The sequence below is a fragment of the Canis lupus genome, chromosome 2, assembly GCF_048164855.1.
Source record: "Canis lupus baileyi chromosome 2, mCanLup2.hap1, whole genome shotgun sequence".
In the NCBI taxonomy this organism is placed as follows: Eukaryota; Metazoa; Chordata; class Mammalia; order Carnivora; family Canidae; genus Canis; species Canis lupus.
The window spans coordinates 88,943,820-88,962,151 of record NC_132839.1 but is presented as its reverse complement, the minus strand read 5'-3'; the positions used below and the strand labels follow the sequence as shown (position 1 = coordinate 88,962,151).

The 18,332-nt window shown below is 48.7% G+C and overlaps 1 protein-coding gene across 1 annotated transcript in view; it reads right to left on the bottom strand.

Moving 5' to 3' along the window:
* Positions 1-265: 265 nt before the first annotated feature.
* ADGRA3 (adhesion G protein-coupled receptor A3) overlaps positions 266-18,332 on the bottom strand; it is a 121,142-nt gene continuing 103,075 nt past the window's right edge. Inside the window, exons 15-19 of the mRNA XM_072809105.1 lie at positions 15,187-15,311; positions 14,013-14,136; positions 4,882-5,027; positions 1,997-2,092; positions 266-1,836 (exon numbers count right to left, since the gene is read on the bottom strand). Coding sequence (XP_072665206.1) covers positions 609-1,836; positions 1,997-2,092; positions 4,882-5,027; positions 14,013-14,136; positions 15,187-15,311 — 1,719 coding nt within the window. The 3' untranslated portion in view covers positions 266-608. The remainder of the gene's footprint in view (positions 1,837-1,996; positions 2,093-4,881; positions 5,028-14,012; positions 14,137-15,186; positions 15,312-18,332) is intronic.

The following is an 18,332-nucleotide window of genomic DNA, read 5'->3' as shown; positions in this document are numbered from 1 at the left end:
CAAAAACAACAACAACAAAAAAGCAATACAACATTCCATAAATCTTTTAAAAACCTTACAGCCTTCAAAACTGTATTTATAAAATACATCCATCCAGAAGTGCTTTGATCTACACAGGCCATAATCAGTGGAGTTAATTACGTGGAAGTCTGGTAGCTGATTCATGTGTAATTCTCATTAAGATACCCTCACTTTGTACAGACACGATTAAAACAAAAGCGCACGCTCCTATTGTAAGGTATAAAAACGTAAGACTGACACACAATGACAAACACCTATTTATTGTATTAAATACAAGCCTGAAGTGTTAAGTTGATAGAACAGATCTCCCATAAAACGACACTGCAGCTTCTCCAAGTCCTGCTGGTGCTTTGACAAGGAAAACAACGGTTTGGAGGGTTTGTGTGTGTGTGTGTGTGTGTGTGTGTGTGTGTGTGTGTATGTTTTCGTTTGAAATCCATCAAAAAGCAACAACCGGAGGGTATAAAATAACGTAAAATCCCAAGCTCAGAGGTTTACCCCAAGGCTTCGAATCCCCACGGCGGCCGCAAGCAGGGAAGGAATGTGAGGGTCACGGTTTGGGCGCACCCCTCGGCCTGGGCCCGCGGCTACACGGCCGTCTCGTGTTTCCACAGGCCGGTGCTGACGCTGCCGGGGCCGTCGGGGGGCAGCACGGGGCCCTCCTGCGCGCGGCCTCGGCCGGGGCCGTTGGGGACGGCCAGGTTCAGGCCGTAGGACTTGTGCTGGCCGTCGAGCTGGCCTGCGCCCGCCTTCCCGCCCGCGTCCCTCCTGCCGCTGGGCCAGGGCCTCTCGCAGTCTCTGCTGCTCCGGGGCAGCGGGCCGCAGCCGTCGCTGCTGTCCTGCTGGGCCGCGCCGTGCTGCCGGGCGCGGTGGGCCAGGTGGGCCAGGTGGGCCAGGTGGGCCCTGCGGCCCCGCGCGGCCGGGCCGTTCTGCACGCTGCCCTCCACGCTCGTGGGCACGTCGTAGGCGTACTCCCTCAGGACCGTGAGCCGGCTGGCCCGGTGCCCTTTGCTTCTGTTCTTGTGGTGGCGGCTCGGGTGCCCGTTGGTTCGAAACTGCGCCTCCAAGGGCGCCACGTGCATCTTGAGGTCGTTGTCCACCGAGTGCTCCGTCAGACTGTTCTCGAGGAGCGGCGCGGGGCTCACGGGCGCGGCGGCGGCGTGGCACTGGGCCGCGGCGGCCTGCAGGTTGGTCAGCTTGCAGCCCTGGGAGGAGTTTTTGAAGCTCGACGTGCTCTTGTTGGTGCACGAGGACTCCGCGCTGCTGTGGGCACACTTGGGGGCCTCTCCGTTCGGGCCCCCGGGGTTGGGGGGCTGCACGTCCACCTGCACGGAGTAGGCGCCCCGGCCGGGGCAGCAGGTCGTGATCCACGCCAGCCTCACGTCCTCCCTGTTGACACAGTGGTGGACCACGACGAAGGCGCCGAAGCTCAGGCACGCGGCCCCGAAGAAGCAGCTGAAGACCAGGTCCAGGGGGTAATCGGAGGAAACGGCCAGGGCCCCGAACATCCACAGGGCCACGTAGGACAGCAGGGTGAGGCTGGCGCCCAGCAGCTGCGCGCGGAAGGTGTGCTCGTTCTCCAAGGCCGCCGTGGGGGCCAGCGGCAGGCCCAGCGCCTCCGGGCGGCTGCCCTCGCCACTCTCGCCGGCCGCCAGCCGCTGCTGCTCCTCCGCGGGCTCCTTGAGCTCGTACCTGCGCTCGGGGTGCCTCCTCAACTGGATGAATATGCTCAGGAAGTACATGCAGTTGACGAAGGTGATGAAGCCGGCGGGCCCGTAGAAGGCTCCCAGGGAGGGTTCCCAGGCCATCCAGCAACTAGAAGAGCAGAGGGCACAGCGGTTGAGGGGCTGTGCGCCATCCCCTGCTCCAGGAACCGCGGGAGGCCCGGGCGGCAAAGCACCAAGGGCCAGCATGGGGTGGGGGACCCGGGGACCGGGGACCGGGGCCAGGGCTGCAGAGAGCACGGGACACTCACTAGGGCGCGCTCAGCCGGCTGCCGTAATTCCTGACGTTGGCCGCCGCCGTGATGCCGCACACTATGACCGGGATGCCGCCGCCAATCAGGTAGAACCTGGACGGGGGCACAAGGCAGAGGTCAGCTCAGCACCCAGGCATCCAGGACACCCCTCCCAGCATCCCCGCCCCACCGGCGTCACTCCTTGAGGACTGGCTATTATTTCCTACTCCAAGAACAACCCAGAGAGTCACTTTTGGGGGCAGCTCTGTTAAGAGTAACTTTAAAAAAAAAATTTTAAAGATTTTACTTATTTATTTATGAGACACACAGAGGCAGAGACACAGGCAGAGGGGAAGCAGGCTCCCTGCAGGCAGCCTGACGTGGGACTCGATCCCGGGATTCCCGGGATTCCTGGGAGTCCAGGATCAGGCCCTGGGCTGAGGGCGGGCGCTACACTGCTGAGCCACCCGGGATCCCCAAGAGCAACTTTTTTTTTTTTTTTAATTTTTATTTATTTATGATAGTCACAGAGAGAGAGAGAGAGAGGCAGAGACATAGGCAGAGGGAGAAGCAGGCTCCATGCACTGAGAGCCCGACGTGGGATTCGATCCCGGGTCTCCAAGATCACGCCCTGGGCCAAAGGCAGGCGCCAAACCGCTGAGCCACCCAGGGATCAAGAGCAACTTTTTGAAAACGTTTCGGTGTTCGCTCGGCCGCCTTTCTGTTCCAGGAGCTGCCCGGCGGCGGCAGCAGCGCGGCGGGGCTTGAGGAAAGCTGGTCGGCTCCTGCCACCCTGTGGGCAGGCCGGGCCACTGCAGGCTGCGATCCCGGGCCTACGCTCCTCCTTTCCCAAGGAACCAACTGGCTTCCTTGGATCCCATCCGGCCCTTAGCGTCCCGCTGTGCCACAGGCCAGACAAAACATGCGACGGCGGGAACTGTGCACGAGCGTGGCTAGGCCTGGGCCTTCTGGGACGCCCCGACTGCGGGCGCTCAGGCCTTCTGGACCCCGGCCCGGGGGCCCACTGGGGACAGCAGGGGAAATGACGGTGCCCTAAGAACGGAGGGAGACAGGGTGGCAGTGGGGGCGGGGGGGGGGGTTCCTACAAACAGAGACTTCGTGGCCGGAGCTCTGGGAGCTCTGCGAGCTCTGTGATGAGAGGAAGCGGGGCCGCTGGGCCTGGCCGGCCCGCCTGGCTGCCGGCACGACCCTTCCTCCGCACCTGCGCCCGGATCCTGAGCTGGCTGGACACAGGCATACTCAGGACTTCACGCCTTGTACTTGGTGCTTTTTTTTTCCTCTCTCAGAACCTAACAGGAAGGGTGTTGGGGTCCCTAAATCTCTTCAACCCCCGTCTCTCAGTTCTTTTCACGCCAGTGACCTAAGAGTCCATCGCATCCTGTAATGTGGCTCCGTGGCCGAGCGCTCCTGCTGCCCGTCAGGGTCCACGGGACCACTCGCCCCCTGGCCCTTCCATGTTCTCCGTGTTCTTTCAATTCTTCCCTTTACGTGCTACGGCCCATCTATGGAATGTGAACATGGCCCCAGGATCATGCTTTTAAGAGACCTCCCGGGGCAGCTGGCTCGTCGTCACTGCTTCACTGACCACACGTGAGCACGTCTCCCCGCTGTCTGCAAAACGCCCAGCACGCCCTCCCTGCCCAGCACCAGGTTTCCAAAGGTTCTGGCTTCAGGACTCCTGGGGACCACCCGGACGACCTCAGCTGAACCCCTAACCCCCAGGCTCTCCAATTCCTACTCCGTGTTAATGGAAGCCTGTCCTATAAGGTTACCTAGTCGGGCCATTCCCTTAGGTCACAGTGGACGTCAGCGGCTGCCCCCATTTTACCATGGCTCTCAGACGCCTGTCGCAGAGCCGTCACCCTGAATTCGTCACTTTCCACCATATGCTGTAGGTTCCGGCCAAAGTGCATTTCTCCAGGTTCCCTCAGCACCCCACATCATCCTGGATCCACGGGGTCACCCGTCCCCTCTGCCCTCATCACGAACGAGGGTTCATCACTAATGGTCGGTACTTCCTGACACCCGCCATCCCGCCAAATTAACGGCACCTCTGTTTGTACTTTCAAAAGAACGTATCCCCACCACAGCTCTTGTACCGCCTGCAGTTGGTCCTTCATGGTCTCCTCGGGCCGACTGGAAACTCCTCAAAGGCAGGACAGCTTCAGTGCCCGGCCCAGGGCCTGGTGCACAGCCCGCCTCCAATACGCTCAGTCACCACTGGTCAACTTTTACTCCTCCACCATGAAAACCCATTATTTTTTATTATAATTGAGAAGAAGGGTGTAACTCCCAACACTGCGTGGTCTTTCGCAGAGAATGATTCAATTGAAACATATTTAAGGAGATTAAAAATCTCTGACATGGTCCCAAGGAAATACAAACAGCTAACATTGTCTTAGAGCCTGTTAGATGGCCCGTCCCACCTGCAGACGCTCACTTACTCCCACTTTATAGATGAGGGTGGGCGGGGGGAGGCCTGGAGAGGCAACACTTCACGCAGGCTCCCAGCTGGAAGGCCGCGCAGCCGGTACTCAAACCCAGGAAGCCGGGCAGCCCCTGTGGCGCAGCGGTTTAGCGCCGCCTGTAGCCCAGGGCATGATCCTGGAGACCCGGGATCGAGTCCCACATCGGGCTCCCTGCATGGAGCCTGCTTCTCCCTCTGCCTGTGTCTCTGCCTCTCTCTCTCTCTCTGTGTGTGTCTCTCTCATGAATAAGTAAATAAAATCTTTAAAAAAAAAAAAAAAAAAACCAGGAAGCCCAGCTGACAAGTCCACCCTATATTCTCTGAAACCTACTCAGCATGCTTCTGTTTAAAAAAGCTTCAATGGAACAGTTTAATGAACATTTAGCGTAACATAGTAAACAGAGATAACAGGTACCTGAGCATCGGTCTTGGCGGGGGTGGCAGTTCATCAGGATCCTGGCATCGTTTAGCCTTTTTAGTGACTTGTTTATAGATATTTCGAGCTGTCACTCCCACCCACAATACGGTAGCAAGAGTGGAATAATGAAGAATTATACCAACCTAGAAAGAAGAGTGAAGAATATATAAACTAAAAAGGGGAAAAAAAAAAAAAAAAAAAAAACAAACCCTCGCCAGTAGTTAACTGTCTCCAAGGTTTACCAAAAATAACTGGTAAGTAATTTTTTCCAAAACAGCATAAAGAGATATTCTGAAGATCGATTCCTTTGGCCGCTAATGAAACAAAGCATTCTAACAGACGTACAAGAGACGATGATGTGCTCTAACAGACAAAGCAATGCTTGGATCTAGGAGGCCCACAGACCACAGATGCTTTACACCCAAGACGGAGCCCTTCATACACATGAATGAAGTGTATGGAATCAATGCACTCTTTGACGACATTAAACCACAGGCGTGTTTCTCGCAGACGCAATGTCACATACACTGGAGTTCATTTTCTGAGGCCCATGTTTGAGGAGGAAGGTAGAGGGCAAGGGTTCAGGGGGAAGTCACTGCACACAGAGAGTAAGCATTAGTGTGACCGACCTGAGTTGTTCTAATTCAGAGCCTTTATACATGGTAACGGTAGGTCAGTGATATAATACATTGGTGGGTAAGAGGGGGAGGTGTAAAACCTAACCTTTACTTGGTTTTAAAGACTGATTGATTGATTGATTCATGAGACACACACACACACAGAGAGGCAGAGACATAGGCAGAGGGAGAAGCAGGCTCCATGCAGGGAGCCCGATGCGGGACCCGATCCCGGGTCTCCAGGATCACGCCCTGGGCCAAAGGCGGCGCTAAACTGCTAAGCCACCGGGGCTGCCCTTTACCTGGTTTTAAAAGCAGGATCCACCGGTATCTGCCGTGATACCTCAGCAAAGGCACATAACCCCGCAAGCACTGGTTTCCTCGTTTGCAAAGAGAGAGAGATGGAGGTGCCGTGGGTGGGGCTAACCAGGACAGTCTACCTAGAGATTCAGCATGTTGTCTGGCACATAAACAATCAAGAAAAATACTATCTATGTTTTTATCATTACTTATTAGGAGGGTGCTTTTAAGTGAATAATGTTACCTCTCTAAATTAATTTTCCTCATTGGAATAGAGGGAAGGTTATCAATCACCATCCCTAGGGTTTCTGTAGGGACTGTAAGGGCACAAGATTGGAGACACAACAGGTACCCCCCAAAATAGTGGAAAATTGCAGTGTATGGAATGGTCACATTACTTAAGTTCCTTCCCCAGAGGAGTGGTGGGCACATGTTTACCACGTGGTGTGAACCAACTCTATCTGGAGATAAAATTCTAGTTGGAGATACGTAAGGGCCTAGGGAAGGTTTAAATCCATTTTAATAAAACTAAGTGTCTGTGTCATTGGAGCATCAAGGACATAATTCAGCTTTCTTATCTGACTAATTACTTCCTATCTTTTTGATCATTTCGCTTTATATAATTACCACAGGTAAAATCCTATTAGTGAAAATCTTCAAGACAAATTTTTTCATTCTAAAAGGACGGCTCCCCAATCTCAAGAAAATCAAACTGACTGACATTATCAAACCTAGGTCAAAGGCATTTAGATCGCTGCCCAGAGTTCATTTTAATGAGAATCAGCGTGCAGCCGAAATCTGGCAAGTGGAAAGCCAAGTCTTATTTTGCAAGACAAAAGAGAGGACAATCCCTGTCCAGGGTGAATCTTACACTGACTCGGGAAGTGCTGGCAGGGTGGATCCGGCTTGGCCAGCCTAGAAAATTCAGTTATTTTCTACATAAGGAAAAAAGTGGCTCCTTGGTTTCCATTCGTTTTACTGTCTGTATGATAAAAGCACAATTTACAGAGAAAACAAAAAAGCATAAAAGAAACCTTAAGCAATCTGGAGTCACACCAAATACTGTAAGTAAAAATAGTGTAAATGAATTTGGTCCATCGACACTGAAACGTTGGAGATAAATCACTAGTATTGACTCAAAATGGTAGGCTTCACCACTGGCGGAGATCTCTCAGAGGCCGGGGTCAGAAGAACGAGACAGAGCTGTAGAGTAAATAAGTTTAAAAAATAGGAGTGAAAACATTTTCAACACAGGAGGTGCAAGATGGAGCATTTTGTTGTTTTAGATCTAAGAGGCAAAGCTCAACCTTTAGATTTTGAAGCGTTTCTTACGGCACTTCAAAATTTCCAGAGTGCTGATGCTTGAAAGATACTAAAGCCTTCAAACAAAGAAGAGCAGAATTTTAGGAGTCTGATGTCACCTCGTAACCATCATGTAAGCAAATCCCCAGGTAATCCACGAGAACCAGATTTAATAAAAGGGGGAAGAGAGAACTGGCAGGGAGGGTATTTCTCTTGGAATGGGATGCTTCCTCCTGGATTCTCCATCAGACACGTGAAATGCAACCTCATTGTCGCATTTCTTTCACATAAATGGGAAATACACGTGGAAAGGCCGTAAAGTTTGGGACTAAGTATAATTCATGGAGCCTGTAAACGATTAACTAAATGCAACAGGTGATGACTTAAGACAGTCACTTGACCTCAAGAGATCAATTTCCAAGCTGTAAAATGGATATAAAAATAACTATCCTCAAGAATTTGCACTCTATAGGTTACCAAACCATAAGCTCTCACAAACTAGAGACTGGACATTATATTGATTTTTAACCACCAGTAACCCTAAGAGAGTACAGCATATATAGTGAGTGTGGGGGGGGAAAAAGACGTTTAATATTCATATAATCATGTATGAATGCACAGGAAATAAAAACAGCTCCCACTACTGAATGTCCGCTGCGTGCCCCCAAAACCTATTAAGACAACTTGTATGTGTTTCCATTTTATCCTCCTAATGTCACCATTCGGTGAAGGGTATTATTAACTTTGAGCTACAGACAGGGAGAGGGCATCTGAAAGACATGAAATCATCCACTAGAGGTCACGGGCTCAGTGGCAGGCCTGTGTCTCCAACCCACGTCTGCTGGTTTCCAAGACCCATGCCCCTTCCATTATGCCATGCTGGTCTTCACTAAATCGTGAGGCACAGTGATGGGGGGCGAGGGGGCGCTGAGGGACGCCTGAGTCAGGGAGACTGGCATCTGAACCACACCTCTGCCACCCAAGAGCCCTGGCGATCTGCGGGCAAGTTGCATCAATTCCCTAAGACTCAATTTCTGTACTGATAAAATACAGGAGGAAGAAGTGCCTTCTAGGGTTAATACGAAAGTGAAGATAACACATCGCAGGAGTTGGCAAGCAAAATGCCTTAATATTCGCTGATTAAATCTCCCCAATGCATTTCACGTGCCACGGCACAAGAACTCTGGGTGAGAGACACGAAAGGACACCAGGGAAGGTTAGCCGGCGCCGTAGTTAATAAAGTAAATCATGGAGTGGTAGGCCAACAAGGTGACTTCAACAAGATCCAGCCAAATCTTTCCGCCGCATAGCTAAGGAAACCAAGGACTAGAAAATGAATGATGACACAATCATTTGGCAGCACATCATGACCCAAAACCCAGGACCCTTCCAACCCGGAGTCCACAGCCCCGGCCACTCTGGCACTTGGCTTCTTAGCTCTCCTTCAACTCCTTCTGCAAAAGAGAGCCCAAGCCTGTAGAACGTGGGACTGACCTAGGACGCAGAACGGGGTGGAAACCCTAGTGGAACCCGTTCTCACCGTCCACAGAGACTATGAGCTCCGCAAGGGAAATACGGACATAAAATACCCCGATGATGCGCACACAGGAAACTACACGTAAGGTACGCACACGTTAGGCTTCCCTGTTGGAACCTTAGGATTCTAACAGGTGACTGAGGGGCAGAAGAACCTTAATGATCACTTAGAGGTTAACGAGCCCAACCCATCACGTTACGGAAGACACGTTAAGGCCCTGCTAGGTTAAGTGACTAGTCATACTGAGGTGGAAACAAAGGCAGAAGAAAAAATTATTGCATTTCCTTACTGCCTACAGCCCACTGACAAGTCCTTGAAACAGGCAGAGGGACCTTCCACCAGGGGCTCAACCGCCTGCATGGTCCTACGTTGCTGAGGGCAATGGGCACTCTTAGGCCGACCCCCAGGAGCCTGAAGTCTGCTTTAACATATAAAAATTCCCCTGGAAACCTGCTTTATCTCTACTTTCAAGATACGTGTTGGCCATCATCCCCCAAGCGTACGACCCATGAATACACATCTACAGGATCTCAGGCTAAGGTTTTACTAGACTGCAATAAATGACCTTCCCCTCCCGTCCCACAAGAGCTAGTCCTCTCAAGGTCCTGGAAACCTTGCTTCCGAAATTCCTTAGAGGCTTTGGCTATTCCTAAGCTCCTCCCTGAATGTATATCATGGGCCCCTCCTCATGACCTCAGGACAGCTCTTCCTGCCCCCGGGCCTGTCCCGTGCTTTAATAAAACCACCTCCTTGCACCGAAGACGTCTCCAGGATTCTCTCTGGAATCCTCTCTGTCCGCTTTGAACCCTCACGTCTCTCCTACATCTGAACCAGGCATCCCGGCAGACACAGGGTTAGAACCCACCTGCCAGTGTCTGGAACGCCAGGCTGGTCCTGCCGCTTCCACCAACCCCCGTCGGCAGGCTCCCAACCGAACTACCACAACGGCACAGTGAAGCCGGTCATGTCTGAGTCAGAAACGGCGAGAATGTTGTCTTTCATAGAGGAACGGGAGAACATTGTAAAAACAGAAGCTAATGCCGTGTGAAAACATGTCAAGACTTGCCTTTCCTTTAAAAAAAAAAAAAATCTTTAAGTCACGGACATTCAACGTAGAGGCCCTGAACGCTGCACAAATTCCTCTCCTTTTCTTTCTAGAAAACGTGTATCATTCAGGACGGTGAAAGGCAGGCCTCTTCACAACGGCCTCTTTCTATTCATTTCCTAAGGAAATAAATGTGTCTGCTCCGTGAAAACAAGGAATCCTTTTACACAAAACTGAGACTCCCACCACCGCCACTGTGCACTCTCCTCATAGCCTCTGCTCAAAATGGCGCCAGGGTCCAGTGATTCCCACTATTTGTGAATCGGGGGCCCTTTTTGTTCATTCACCCAATAAATATTTGTTAGGGATCTAGTATCACCTACTCTGGGTCAAGTCCCAATGCTGATCCTTGGATAAACACGGGGCAATCAGATCAATGGGACTCCTGCCCCTGTGGAGCGTCGGGTCCAGAGACGGCAAATACGGAAACACCAGTCAACTGCAAAGTGTGGTAGGCATCGTGGAGATGTCGCAAGCACCACAAGGTAATGAAGGGAGGGGAGGGACAGCATCTCCCCAACGGTTAACAGTAAACTGAGACCTACAAACAAGATGAGTAGGGATCAAAATGGGGGGCGGGGTGGGGAGGAACTCAGAGAACACGACCATCTTCTGTGCGTAGAGGCAGTGGACTCCAGACCCATTACCTGACCTCTCACAGGCTCCAATCCAGTCTGCTTCCCAGTGTATACCAACGGCCTGCAACAGAAATATTCTGCACAGCTGAGAGGTAATTTTGTCAATAGTGACAGTAGGAGTAGTAGTAGCTAGTATCTATTGAGCACTTACTGTATACCAGGTCTCCTGAGTGCCTTAATCCTCTCCACGATTGCGCCCACCTGCAGTATGAGCTGGATGTCAGCACTACAATACTGGATTGCCAACCTTAGGTTTAGGACACATTCTGGTGACTAGACCAAGCACACTCTGATTTTATTTAATCAGTCATTATTCCTAAGTGCCTGAGAATCTCTCAGCAAGACAGAAGGTAAGACCTTGACCAAAACCTGTATCAAACAATTTAGTCCCCTTCACCCAAGGCAATCATCCCTCTTTATCGTATGTTTATCATCCCTCTGTCTTCCTTCTACAGTTTTACTGGATCTGCATTATTTTCATTAAAAGCGAACAGTTTCATTTTAGTTACTTCTTGCTTTATTAAAAAAAAAAAAGGACAGCAGGTTGGGCGTAATTTATGGGACTTAATTTTTTCACATATATTCCTCAGACTTACTCATATTGTTACACATTGTTGTAATTCATTAGTTTTGACTGTTGCATAATATCACAGTTTATTCATTCACTCTGTCACCGACAGGCATTTGGGTTGCCTCCAGGATTTTTTCTGTCATGCGCAGTGCTGCTCTGAATATTCATGTGCACGGGCGAGCGCACCCTCGGAGTCAGGAGTGGGGCTGCTGGGTCCCAGGGTCTAGGCACGTTTGACCTCAGGCTGCAGAGCTGCCCAGAATCATCCGCTTACATTCCCACCCACGGTGTGTAACCACGTGCATCCACATGTTGGTCAGGACTGATTTCTGCTGACAGCAAAGGCATGAGTGGAACCCCACTGTCGTCATTTCAATCTCCATGACCGCCAACCACGCTGAGCACCTCTTCCCATGCGCACGGACTCTGTGGACACTACGCTTCTAGGAGAAGCCTGTCCATGCTCACCACTGTTTCTCCTGGGTTGTTTGTGTCATTCTCATTGATTATAGTTCTTAATTGATTTTTTTTATTCCACTGCCCTTCCAATGACATGTATTAAGAAGAGCATCTTCCAATTTGCTTGTCTTTCTACTTTCATTAAGGAACCTTAATTAACAAAAGCTCTTATTTTTAATTTAGTTAAAATTATCTCTCTTCTAGTCAATGCCTTTTAGTGTTCCATTTAAGAAATCCCTATCCCATAAATTAAAAAAAAAAAAAAAAAAAGAAATCCCCATCCCGGGGCACCAGGGTGGTTCCGTCGGTGAAGAGTCTGCCTTCGGCTCAGGTCATGATTCCAGGGTCCTGGGATCCAGCCCTGCATTGGGCTCCTGACTCAGCGGAGAGCCCGCCTCTCCCTCTGTCCCTCACCCCTCTCATGCTCTCTCTCTCACTCTCAAATAAATAAATACCATCTTTATGAAAAAAAGGGACCAAGGACTGTGATATTTTCTAATACAAACTTTAACATTTTTGGCTTGGCCATGTTAGGTTTTTAGTCCATGCACGGTTGACACTTTTCATAAGGCCTGAGGTACAGGTCCACTCTAAGGTTCTTACGCGTGGATTTTCCCCAGCATCTTTTTACTACACAGAGGGCCCTCTTCCCCCAAGTGATGAGGCATGCAAACCTCCGTCTCATACCGAAGTTCCACATGGGTCTGCTTCTGAGTCTCTGTTCTGCTGTGCTGGTCAGGTCTCTCTCCACACCAGATGCCACAGAGTTAATGACGAAAGAAGCCTCCTAAATTCTGATGATTAGAAGGACCGTGTTCCTTGTTCTACTCTTCCTTTGCAGACGCGTCCTGGCTATCTTTATCTTTGGTCCTTGGCTTTTAATGTAAATTTAAAAACGATTTTATTGTGTGCCGTGAAAAATTCTCTTATGTGCACATTAATTTCAGAGAAACTGCCATCTTTCTGATATTGACACTTCGTATCCTTGGGCCTAGTATACCCACCATGCATTTAGGTCTTCTTTTTTTAATTTTTTTAATTTTTTAATTTTTTAATTTTTGTATTTAGGTCTTCTTAAAGACCTATTATGATTTTGCCTGTAAATCGTGAACATCTTTCATTATTTCTTGGTACCTGATGTTCTTTGATGCTATATACATGGCATCTTCACATTACTTAGGCTTTCTCGTAGTTGCATTTCTGCATGCTTGCATCAAACTTCTGTGCTTTAAGCTTAGGTTCACCCTTGGCTACACCTTCCAATTACTTCAAATAATTTATCTATAAATTACTGTAGGATTTTCTTTTTGACATAAATGATCATGTCATCTGTCAACAACTCAAATATTATTCCCCATTTATGGGTGAGAAAGCTGAGACACAAAGTGAAACACTGAAATGACAGGATCTCAAAGAAGTATCTCCCCCCTATGTTCACGGTAGCATTATTCGCAGCAGCCAAGAGATAGAAGCAACCAAATCAATGTCCAGCAACAGATAAATGGATAAAGAAAAGGTGATGTATTCATACAGTGGAATACTATTCAGCCACACAGAAGGAAGGAAATCCCATCCGATGCAACGACACGGGTGAGCCTTGAGGACTTTATGCTCAGTGAAAGAAGCCAGTCGCAGAATGATAAACGCTGCACTATTCCACTCAGATGGGGTATCTACATAGTCAACCTCACGGAGACAGACCGTAAAACAGTGGCTGCTCAGAGCTGGGAGGGGAGGGGGATGGCAAGTTGCTGTTTATCACAGTGTTTAGTCATGCAAGAAGAGAAAGTTCCAGAAATCCGCTGTACAGCACTGTACTTCTATTTAATATTAAACCATACACTCAAAATGTCTGTGGAGGGTAAATCTTCTGTTATTTTATTTTTATTTTTTGGCAATTAAAACAAAAGTAAAATAAATTACCCATAAAAACAGTAAAGTAGACCAGAGACCCAAATCCAGGCAGTTTGAACTCAATTACTACATGGCACCACTTCCTGACATGCATATGGAAAACAATACGCACATTTAGGAAATACGCACACTGATTTATGTCTATTCATATGTTGAATGATTTGTATTTTTAAATACATATCCCAGAAGAATACTGTTCACTAAGGCTACATGTGTAATAATTTATTTGAAATTAAAGTTGAATATTCTTTGATATTTCATATTTAGCACACGTGAGAGGTTTCTGGCTTTTATATCTTACAGTTAAATCTTTCACAAATTCCTGTTGTTTCCATAAATAAATGAAGTAATTTTTAAGACCCTACTGTCAGAAAGTATCACTTCTCTCTTAGCTGACATCAGGGTTCTACCAATTTTTTTAATTAAGGGTTCGGCATCCTAAAAGACAGAACAAGAAGCAATGAATTCCCAAGGATAATGAGACAAGCTCCCTAAGTCACATGTTTGGTTGTGAAATAATAGTTCAAAACCTGAAGCATATCGGTAAAAACGTGTAAAAGTGAGACGCTCGGTTGAAAAAGAAAAGCGACTTTAGAAAACAGGCTTTCTTTTACAGTTAATAAAACATGAAATTACTTTCTAATATCATTATTTTTTCCCATTTCAGTTTTCCACTCTGACTTACCGCTTGGCAGACGCTGGCATTTCTGGTTTGGGTTATTCCTCCCACGAAGACCACACAGGTCAGGAAGATATGAAAGCACAAGTTCACAAGCATATGCCAGCCCTTGAGACTGATTCTAATCAAACTGTTAAAAGGGAAAAAAAAATATTAATATTCAGGCTGGTCCATGTGAAGCCGGATGATATTCATCCACAAGTTAGCAATTCCAGCTGCATAAAAGGCCAAACGTAAATGTTTTATGCTTAAACATTTCATTTAAAATACATGTACTATCAGACACACACACACACAGGGTTCAAGACATTATTTAACTCAACACAGTTTCTTAACATTTTACTCGATGCACTAAAAAAAGACAAGTCATTTATGAAACTATTGTTCCCAACTAAAGGCTAAACAAATTCTCCATAATAAGAAATACCCGGGCCGCTGTTCGTCGCGACATCTTAGGACAGCTGGACTACTTGTTTGCTTCCAAGGGGTTTCTGCAAGGTGCCAATCTCTGCTTTTCCTGACCTATTAGGGTAACGTGGTCTAAATGCCCAGAACAGTTTCTCCCTGGCCTTTCATAACAAAAACATTGAAGTCTCTCTTTCTTTTAATATCAAAAACCTCCTTTTGTTTCTTAACTAAATGTCAAGAAATGCCACCTAGGTCCAGCTTAAATAGGAAAATACCTTCTAGGAGAACCTCTTGTACAGTGAATTTCTGTTTAGCAAATCCTTCTAGTTTATTATTGCCGACCATAGAATAAAAGTTTCTGTAGCTCTGCCTCCAATTAACAGAAACTATACTCATGTTTAAATGCCACAGACTGTCTTACAAGTGTCATCTATAAAATAAAGAATATCACAACATGCACAAAGTCATAAAACAGAAAGATCAGCCGAGTCCGCTTCTGGAAGACACGTCCGCAGGTAACAAGTCCCCAGCTCACCTCACCCCCTGTGGCCCCCATGCCCCACGAGCAGACTGGATGCTGTAGGAGGTGAATTTACCATCTCCTGGGCTTATGTCTCCAACTGCACGACACGAAGGAGGCTCGTATGTATTCTAGAGTAACCGCTCTTACTTTGGAAAGACGGCATGGTGTGAAACTCAGTTTTATCCTCGTTCGATGTGAAATAAACTCCTTCCGGTCAAAGTCCCCTGTTGGCCAAGTTTCCCTTCTTACCTGTGATGGTATATGTAACTGACGATGACCGCCAAGAGGCTTAAGAGGAGGATGACGGCGGTCGTATAAACCACGGGGTGCAGCAGGCTGGCTGCCTGGGCATAGAGTTCAGATCCTGTCAAATCCTGAGGGGAAAACAGAAAGCACCGATTCCAGCTGCACGTTTCTGAACATGTGCACATGCTACTCCTCACCTCTACTGCGTGAAGTACTCGGGGCACATGTATAGACACACATGCAGAGGTACACAAATACACACACACGCAGCCTTGTTCTGCATCCTCTTTGTAAATCTGGGTACGGACTTTGCCGCAAGGGTAACGGAGAGACGGCCGCAGCCTCGTGACAGGGCACAGCACAGCGGTACCTCCAAGTCACCCAAGACTACACAGGCCTCACTCACCATCTGCAGCCAAGTTCAACAAGTACAAGTGGACTAAACCCTGCGTAAGGCCCTGAGGACGTAATAGCAACACGTAGGTCCTGCCCTTAAGGAGCTGCAAGTCACAGGGGAGAGAGACCCACAACCAGGTGGCAACAGGGTTTGACGATGGCAAAGACAAGACGGTTTGGGGACTAAAGAGCTCAGAAATCAGTAGTGTGGATAACAGCAAATCATTTCTATAGCATTGACCACAATCCGGGCGCCGTGCCAGCACTTTCCACTGGGTAACACAACGAGCTAGGTGTATTGCCCCGTTTTATAGCTTCAACAAGTGAGTCACAAAGAGGTTAATGGCGCCCTGAGAGTTAGGGCCAAGGGAACGTGGCTCCCAAGTCTGTGCTCTTGAACACTATGCAGACAGTGCCCTACTAAAACGAAAACACCATTAGGCTTCCTTCCTTATAAGGGACCGGAGCAGGCTGGGCCGATGCGTCCACCCCGGCCACGGCCGCCACGCCAGAAAATGGGGGTTGTCAAAGCCCAAGTTGTAGGGTCATGAGATCCTGTTCCTAAATTATCTTTCTAAACTGACTCTGGGAACTATAAACTGACAGCTGGATGTAGGCAGTAGTTCACAGTAAATGCATCTTTAATCTGGAGATGCCGGACACACCTAGGAAAGCTGGAGAGCGGGACACCTGGGCGGCTCAGGGGTCGAGCATCTGCCTTTGCTCAGGTCGTGACCCCGGGGTCCTGGGATCGAGTCCCACGTCGGGCTCCCCGCAGGGAGGCTGCTTCTCCCTCTGCCTGTGTCTCTGCCTCTCTCTCTCTGTGTCTCTCATGAATAAATAAAATCTTAAAAAAAGCTAGATGGAGAAGGGGGGCCAATTTTCCCACAGAAGAATCAGAAGTCGACAATATACAAATTATAGATCTAAAAAGATCGCATCAGACACCTTAACAAGGCCCTCACTGTAACAGATGATGAGCAGAGGCCCACAGAGCCTGACAGAAATCGCAGTTAATAGGAAGCTGGAGATACAACATGGGAAATTGAATTCCAGTCTGAGTGCTCCACTACGCTGTGATGAGTCTCAAACCTGCAATTCATCTATTTATTTGACACATGTTAATTGGGTACCCACCATGGCCAGGCACTAAGCCAAGCACCGGATATTCAGCGCAACGCAGAATGCAGTCCCTGCCCTCGAGAGCTGACAGGCTGTAAACGGAGTACCAAAAAAAGGGAAAATACAAGAGCAAAAGCCCATCACCGTGAGGCCTGCACAATGTGCCCTGTGAGATGCCCGCGAGACGAGTCTATGGTACAGGGCCTCACTGCACTCACATTTTGCCAGAAGTGCAGAGGATCAATGGGGAAACTCGAGAAACACGGGGGCAATGAGAACCAGTTAGATGCTAGTAACAGCAGACACATTCCCTCTCAATTTCTTTTTTTTTCTTTTGTTTTTAAAGATTTTATTTATGCATGAGAGACACAGAGAGAGAGGCAGAGACACAGGCAGAGGGAGAAGCAGGCTCCCTGCGGGGACCCCTGATGCAGGACTCGATCCCGGGACCCCGGGGTCACGCCCTGAGCTGAAGGCAGGCGCTCAACTGCTGAGCCACCCACATGCCCCTCCCTCTCAATTTCTACAAGAAGCTACCATTTCAGTGCTGAACTGATAACTGGAGATAAACCTTCAGTATCTAGGATTTGGGCTCTAGGCCCCTTTCTTTACATTCCTTTAGGAAATGTTCAATAACCTGTCACCAACCTACCTCCTGGCTATGTGATTCTGGAGCAGTTGCCTCCCTATGAAGTTTAGATACCACCGACCACCTGGCAAGGTTTGGGAAGGGGCCAGAGGCGGGCACACAAATGTGCCTTCCTTCCCCAGGCCTTGCGGGACAGTTACCAACACAAGTGGCCACATAGTAGCTAATGAAACCCCAAAGTGCCTATTCAGTTCTCAAAATATACTGTATGTAATATCTACACTTAAATGAGTATTTTTCAAAAGCCAAGTGAATAGAACATAATATAAGAAAGACACTGGAGGTTGAAATAATGGGCAAAGACTCTTTATAATTCCAAGTTACACCTGGAGAGGGGCACAGATGCTGCTGTCCCTGGTCCCGCGGGGCCCTGCTTCTACTGGACCCTTGTGGATTGTCACGACAAACGGACCTGCCCAAGTGGAGGAGAGCCCCTGCCGAGAGAGCGACTCAGAAAAAAAGGGTAAAAAGTGCCAGACGGTAAGCTCTTTAGGCTTTGAGGGCCAAGAGGGAAATTAAGGCTACTATGCAGGTGCTTGTTAACCACCTGAAATGTAACCATTTAAAATAAAGCAGCTGATGGGACTGGGCCTGTGGGTGAGATGTTGACCATGGTTTACAGACCCCAGGGATAGAGAAAACAAATTAAGCTAAGGAAACATCTATTTTTTTGTTGTTTGTTTAAAGATTTATTTATTTGAGAGAGAGAGAGTGTGTGCGGGAGCAGGGGGAGAGGCCGAGGGGGAGGCAGAGACATAATCCCGAGCCGACTGCGCTGAGCATGGGGCCAGATGCAGGGCTCGAAACCACGGCTCTGAGATGGTGACCTGAGCCGAAGCCAAGGGTCTGACGTCCACCTGACTGAGCCACCCAGGCGCCCCCAGGAAACCTCTGACGCACTGAAACCCAAGGACGTGAGACCACTGAGAAAACTGACAAGAGTGAGATGGGATAGAAGTGAAAGATCTCAAGCAACAGCGTA